This window comes from Cynara cardunculus (genome assembly GCF_001531365.2).
Source record: "Cynara cardunculus var. scolymus isolate 2C chromosome LG 3, CcrdV1, whole genome shotgun sequence".
In the NCBI taxonomy this organism is placed as follows: Eukaryota; Viridiplantae; Streptophyta; class Magnoliopsida; order Asterales; family Asteraceae; genus Cynara; species Cynara cardunculus.
Genome location: NC_037530.1, coordinates 35,140,898 through 35,148,212, shown reverse-complemented (window position 1 = coordinate 35,148,212; position 7,315 = coordinate 35,140,898). Strand labels below are relative to the sequence as shown.

At 32.1% G+C, this 7,315-nt stretch overlaps 1 protein-coding gene across 4 annotated transcripts; it reads left to right on the top strand.

The window, feature by feature from the left end:
* The first annotated feature begins 1,829 nt into the window (after positions 1–1,829).
* Positions 1,830–3,992, top strand: LOC112509868 (mitochondrial pyruvate carrier 1-like). 4 transcript variants are annotated; one of them, XM_025115062.1, is made up of 5 exons: positions 1,830–1,902; positions 3,019–3,138; positions 3,242–3,296; positions 3,379–3,514; positions 3,596–3,712. In XM_025115062.1, the coding sequence occupies exons 2-5, from the start codon at positions 3,046–3,048 to the stop codon at positions 3,627–3,629; spliced, it is 318 nt and encodes a 105-aa protein (XP_024970830.1). In that variant the 5' UTR covers positions 1,830–1,902; positions 3,019–3,045; the 3' UTR covers positions 3,630–3,712. The 4 variants fall into 4 exon arrangements, with proteins under 4 accessions (XP_024970830.1, XP_024970828.1, XP_024970831.1 ...); XM_025115060.1 differs by lacking the exon at positions 3,596–3,712 and adding an exon at positions 3,719–3,992 and having other exon boundaries at positions 1,839–1,902; XM_025115061.1 differs by lacking the exons at positions 1,830–1,902; positions 3,596–3,712 and adding exons at positions 2,081–2,145; positions 3,719–3,992.
* Positions 3,993–7,315: the final 3,323 nt, after the last annotated feature.

Here is a 7,315-nt window from a genome sequence, read left to right as displayed (position 1 = left end):
TATATATATATAGACACGTTCAAATGAAAACCGTGCATTTCTAAGAAACCGTGTAAACCAATTTCGATCAATAGAAAAATTCTTTTTTTTTCTAATTAAATTTAATCAATAAGGGTATTTCGGTCATTTACAATATTTTCTATTAAATATGGAAGTTATTAATAAATCTTAATTAAGGAAACGTAATAAAGAAAATTGTATAAATGGTAACATTTAAATATTTAATTATATTAAAATATTAAAAATTTGGATTTCAATATTGTCATGAGTTATAATCAAGAAACGTGTCTTAATGAAACAATTGAATTATAGAATGAAATCATCAAAACATAGATGAACAAAAAAAAATCCACAAATTGAAACAGGTTTTATGAACATGAAACCGGTTCATGTTGCAAAGAAATTAGGTGAACCGAAACATTTTTATGGTGAACCCGTTGCATTGATGGTGTAGTTAATCCTTTTTTTTATGAGAATCAAAATGAAACCGATGCATTTTGAAAAAAATTATGAAAAGGAAAATGAAACCGGTTTCATGAACGTGAAACCGGGTCTTGTTGCAAATAAATTATGTAAACCGAAACATTTTCATGGTGAACCCGTTGCATTGATGGTGTAGTTGAGCCATTTTGTATTTCGTTCGTCATGAACGAAGTGCATGATGAAACGGGGAAATGATTTTAATCTGCTACATATCTTGAAGATTGTAACATGTTCCAGAATCTTCAATATTGTAAGGACTAAATGAATGATTCCATTAAATCGGTGGTGAAATAAGAAAATTACTGTACATGAAATAGTTTTCATGAAAGTGAAACTGGTTCATAACAGTATTGAGCCTGATAAGTGAAATGGTTGCATAAGTGAAACAATTTCATGCTGTATTATAAACTTTTATGAAGTCAGTAATCGATGAATTTTTTTTGTTATCTAAGTGCAACGGATCCATCTACCGGTATAATGAAAATTACGAAATATCATCAGTATTACGTGGAGTGGATTAGTCTGTTGATTAAAATTTGAAACCAATTTCATTCATATAATGTAATTCAAAATTTAAAACGATTCACTCCATATAATTGAATATGGTGTGTTATATTCATTTTTTTTATTTGTTTTATTGATGGATGTGATTTAAAATTAAAAATAAAATATTGCTTTAAAAAATGAAAATAGTGTCATTAATATTGAGAATGATGTTACCAAATGTTAAATTTTGTTTACCATTTTTGCCTTACTGTTAAAATAAAATAAAATTTTAATATATATATTTTTTAATTTCTTAAAATAAAGTAAACTAATCTTGGTCATTAAACAAAAAAATGAATAGATGAGATCGGTTTATACGGTTTATAAAAATAGGACATGTTTTTATTTAGACGCTCCTATATATATATATATATATATATATATATATAGGGTTGGGTTCACGTGAGACCAAGGGTTTTTCGTAAGACCAATTTATGTTCATTGATCGACTTTATAAGTTAAAAGATCTAATGGTCTAAATTGCACGGTGGCAATTTTGTAATTATTGAGAAGTCTCGTGGCGTTTATGAATGTTTAGATTTTCAGATTGTAGATCTAATCCAAGGGTTCAGAATTGGTCTTACAGGTCTCACGAAAAAGCATTGGTCTCACATGATCCCAAGTCTATATATATATATATATATATATATATATATATATATATATATATATATATATATATATATATATATATATATATATATATATATATAATATTTGATTTCTACAACTTGAGTCTATCGCAATTCGTTGTGTCTTCCAAGAACTCCGTATATATATATATATATAATATTTGATTTCTACAACTTGAGTCTATCGCAATTGGTTGTGTCTTCCAAAATCCGTAACAACGGCCGCCCGAGGGAGATATAGGTACGTAAGATTTATCTGGATGAACGCTTTGATGTATGGATTTGTGTGTGTGTGTGTCTCTCTCTCTCTCTATATATATATATATAGCTTCTTGTTGAGCTAATATAAGATATGATAACATCTGTAGAGGTGTAATATCTGTGATTGTGGTAAGGGATCTATGTGAAAACCTCAGATTCATACTTGCTTGTCTACCAATATCTTACAACTCATCAGTTGTGTCCACAGTTACAAGATCATCATGTAAGCAGCTAATATTGGCACACATAACTTCAAGAATTTAGAACTCCAATTTCTAGAGATTTGTCATCTAATGCTGTTTTCATGATCATCCACAGTTACAGTGCAATAAGAAATTCACTACTTGATGTTGGTGATTTAAGTTTTGAATATGTTTCAGTTGGAAACTTTCTTGAAAAGATACGATGAAACTTGGTGATATTTCTAAGTGTAGTACACACATGGGTGTGCATCGGGTAATATCCGATCAGATTTCGGATATGAAAACCAATCACCAAAGTTTGGGTTTCGGATTTGGGATTGATCGGGTTGGGGCATACTTATATGCAAATATACATATCTATTCAATCATATTGAAGATGAATTCAATCAATCGATAAGATTCATGAAATCGATCCTAGGTTTGAAATTGGAAAAGATTACGGCAGATTAGGATTTGGGTTTTTCCAAAAATAATTAGATAAATATATATATATATATATATATATATATATTTCGGGTTCTCAGACTGATCGGCGTCCAAAATCAAACATAACCTGAACCCAAATATTCACCCAGAAGTCGGGTTACAGATTTTCAGATTTTGGATCATTCGGGTTTTGCACAAACGCCTCATTTTTGGTTCTGGTTTTGCACACTGTGTTCAGAGGCATGTGGACTCGGTCTGAGCCCTTCACTCAATTTTTCTAAGTACCAGGATCAGGAACAGAGCCTCTGTCGATCAGAGCTACTGGTCACTTGTGATCCAGCGCCTCTGGACCTTAAGGCCCTATGAACCTTTAGATGATGTCAATGAAATAGGCATCCATTACTTTCTATTGTTTGTATTCTCATGATGCAAGTCTCAGGCCAATGATGTCAATGGTATCCTTGCAGAGGTGTTTGTCAACTGCAAAACTATTAATGAAGTTCTTGAAAACGTTCCTGAACAGTCCTGTTGGACCCAAGACTACTCATTTCTGGGGTCCGATAGCCAACTGGGGGTTCGTTATCGCGGTATTTTTCACTATCTTTTCACTACTTCTATCACCAATTCTATGGACCTTGAAGCCGAATATCATGTTACATTAAGAGGTTACGATTTGCTGAAATGTGGCAGGCTCTAGCCGATACCCGTAAACCTCCAGACATGTTATCAGGCAACATGACAGCAGGTCGGTATTCGCATGTTTAAATACATGTAGACGTAGTAAGTGTGTGGTTATTATCGTATAAACCCGTAAGTTTTGGATGCAGTGATGTGTTTATATTCAGCCTCTGGCATGAGATTCGCGTGGATGGTGCAGCCCAGGAACCATCTCCTTCTTGCATGCCATGCTACAAATGAAACAGTGCAGCTCTTTCAATTTTCACGTTGGGCTAAACATGAAGGGTAAGCTTATTTGGATGCGATACTAATGGCATACCATCGCGTTTCCGCTGCACTGACCATTTGTCGTGGGTTCAATTCTAGGTGTCCACGACAATTGTGGCCACTGATGGGCTGATGTTTTGCAGTAACAAATTGTCGGGATTAGTATGGGCATCGTCTGTGGCACGCTTACAGAAAACACTTACCTTTGTTTCCTTGTGAAAGGTACTTGCAGCAGAAGGGAGATAACACACCCTCAACTTGACTTCAGACTTCATCTTATATTCGGGTAGTTATTCTCCGTAATCGTTGCTGCAGTTGATCGACGTTGTCCCCATCGATGGTTGTTCCCGAAGGGAGTTCTTCAAGCTCGGATTTATGCGAATGAATACGTTGTATAAGTTGTGTCGTTGTGAGTTTATTGATCGTTCGATTACTCTATTTGCGGTTCCGCGTTTGTATCGATTGTGTGAATTATATTTCGATTAGATCTCTCCAAGTAGTTTTTGTATGGTACGTAGCCTACATCGGAAATATCAGTTTCAAGAGCGCTTTTAAAACGGAGAAACCTCATGTTGGGTTTGTTGGATTGTCCGGATTTGAAATCTTATGATTTGGTTGAAATTCTTCAGATATAGGATTTTGAAATCCTTAGGAAATGGTCGGGATTTCGAAGGATTGTATGCAATAAGGTTTTAAAAAAATGTTCAAAATATTTGTTTGGTAGTTATCAATTAATAAAAATGTAATTCAATTATTTTTTAAAAAAAATTCATAAATTATTTATAAATAATGAAATCCAATTTCATTCCAAATCCTACAAATCAAACAGATTTCAAATCCCTCCAAATCCAAATTCCTTCATAAAATCCAAATCCTTCAAAAACATTCCTGCAAACCAAACGGACTCTTACAATATCTGGAGTATAAACATACAAACAATAAACAATTAATAGAAATTAATCAAAAAATTCTTACTTGATTAAACAGATTCTGATTGAAACCTGCACAAGGCAGTGTCCTAAGACAAAACAATTATCTGGTATAGTAACCGTTTGAAGTATACAACAATCATATTCAAGTAGAATTTGAATAGAGTGAATCAAACTATGTTTGGTGATGAGTTATTATTGAAAAATGACGAGATAGAGAGAGTATAACCAGCATAACCAAATCGACAGTTAAAAAAACAATAAGTGACACTTTACTAACCAAACGACTTTTCTGAATGAAAGAAAATGATCTGTAGAAAAGTCATTCATTTAAAAATCCCTTGAAGATAAACTTAGAAAAGTCATTCATTTAAAAAATAACAAGGTTTTAAATTGCGTGAGATGCGATAAGATGACGAGTTCAAGGCAACCAGTGTCTATGTATATGGAGTGGGGTTCCGGTGAGAATAAAAATTACATTGAGAAAAGTAAGATGTGTTCTCCACCCTTGGTTCAATCCTAATTGAAGAGAACCACTAGATCAACACTAATAAGACACATTAGATCAATTCCTTTCTAAAGCGCAATTCATAGGTTATTTTGAGATTAAAAGTGATCAAAGGTCCATCCCTTTATACATTTCTCACTTTAACTCCTATTATTAGCACGATCATTTGTATATATATATATATATATATATATATGTGTGTGTGTGTGTTTATATAATTATATATACAATATTATTATGTAATAATATTTCAACTACTTAAATTAATATAAAAAGCATATATAGAGAGAGAACCTACAAAAAGGTATCTTAAATTAACAACATTTGTGGTCCCTCTTTTGTGCCTTAGATTTTGAATTTGGTTCTTAAAATGCATTAAATAAATCGATGATCCTTATTTTGTGTTTTGTATAATAAATTGGTATCTTAAATTAACACTGTAAACTAAAAGACTGTTAGGGGCCGTTTACTTAATGTTTATTCGGGTAAACGCTTATTAAATCACATTACCTCATTGGATGAATATGGTAAGGACCAAGAATTTTACTTGATAAGAACGAAGGCAAGGACCGAAAGTCTAACCTAGTAAGTGATGGCGACAACTCTTACCATGGTTATCGCATACTTGGTAAGTTGTTACATATGATGTCATTTTGGTAGACTAAAATATTATCAGGTAAGTAAGCGATATCGTTGAATTTTACCGTTAAGTGCTTACCAGGTAAGTGTTTAGGTAAACGGTGCCTTAATCTAGTTTTTCTTACCAACGAATATCACATAAATCGTTGCTTTGAGAGGGTTCAGATACATTGTGAAGGTATATACGTGTATGTTACAGGAGGGAGGGAGGGAGAGAGAGAGAGAGAGAGAGAGAGAGAGAGAGAGAGAGAGAGAGAAATTATATTTAAATTTTTTGAATTTTTCCTAAAAAAAATTCTTTAATTATCTTACTAATTATAACATTAGTTCTTTAATTAATTATTTGACTTAGAATGAATCTTACAAATCTCATAAATTGTCGAATTCTCAAATGATTAAGTCATATATATACACACACATGGGCGGATGCACATGGAGACCATTGGGGTCCTGGGCCGCCAACAAAAAAATGTTTAGAAAGCCCAATTTTTTATTTTTTATTTGTATTTTTTAATTTAATTTGGTTGGGCCCCCAACAATAAAATTATGAAGGCCCCCTCCTTAGTTCTTCTCTTTCACAGTTCACACAGTAACAGTTCACGCAGTCTGCTTACCTACTCCAGTCTCCAGTCTCTAATTTGATTTGGGTAAAAATTTTGATTTTTAAATTCCAATATTTAATTTTGAATGACTTTGATTTTGTTGTTTGCTTCACAATTGATGATTTGGTATTTTGGTAAATGCTTTATGTTAGGTTAATTTTGCAATTTTATAGACAAATAGAAATGTTAGGTTAATTTTGCAATTTTGTAGGAAAAATAGAAATGTTAGGTTAATTTTGCAATTTTGTAGGAAAATGGAAATGTTAGGTTAATTTTGCCAATGGAAATGTTAGGTTAATTTTGTAGGAAAATGGAAATGTTAGACAAATGAAAATGTTAGGTTAACTTTGCAATTTTGTGTTGAAAAGCAGTATGCAAGACAATTAAAGATCCAAGTGTTATTTGTGAATTATATGATCAGGCAGAAGGAATAATTCCTAGTTGGTAGGTCTTCTTGGGTGCTCATCTTAAGAAGAGTACTAAAAGATTAAGACATAAGCCTTAGAAGTTACTCTCCACCACATCATTGCATTTCAGTAAGCATGATAACCAGTACCACATATGAAAAGGTAAATATACAAGTCATATTCACTCAACAAATTTAAATTGTAGGGTCAACGCCTAGCTTATTTCAACCGCATTAGTTATCTTTATTCGGTTAACCGAACAGTTTAAACCTGAAAATGAAAACCCGAAACCTTTTTTGGTTCGGACGAATTGATCGGTTTCGAAATTTTTTCGACCCTCCTAAGTGTGTGCCCCCAACCATAATAGTTTCTAGATCCGCCACCGTACACACATATGGACATTCATTTGAGAACCCATCAAATTGTTATTCACATGATTTTTTTTCATCTACGGCTTGAATTTAATTAGTGTATTAATTAACATATATTTGTTTCATAATATTAATATCCTTGTATGTTTATGAAACAAAAAATACAACTAAAAATATTTATATTATAAACCAAATACATAACAAACATATACATCATGAAACAAATATATATTAATCTATATATTAAATTCTAACCTTAGATGAAACAATCATGTAAAACAATACTTTATGTTAATAGTTTTTACGGTTATCCCAATATATAAAATTCTAAAAAATATATATATATATATATATATATATATA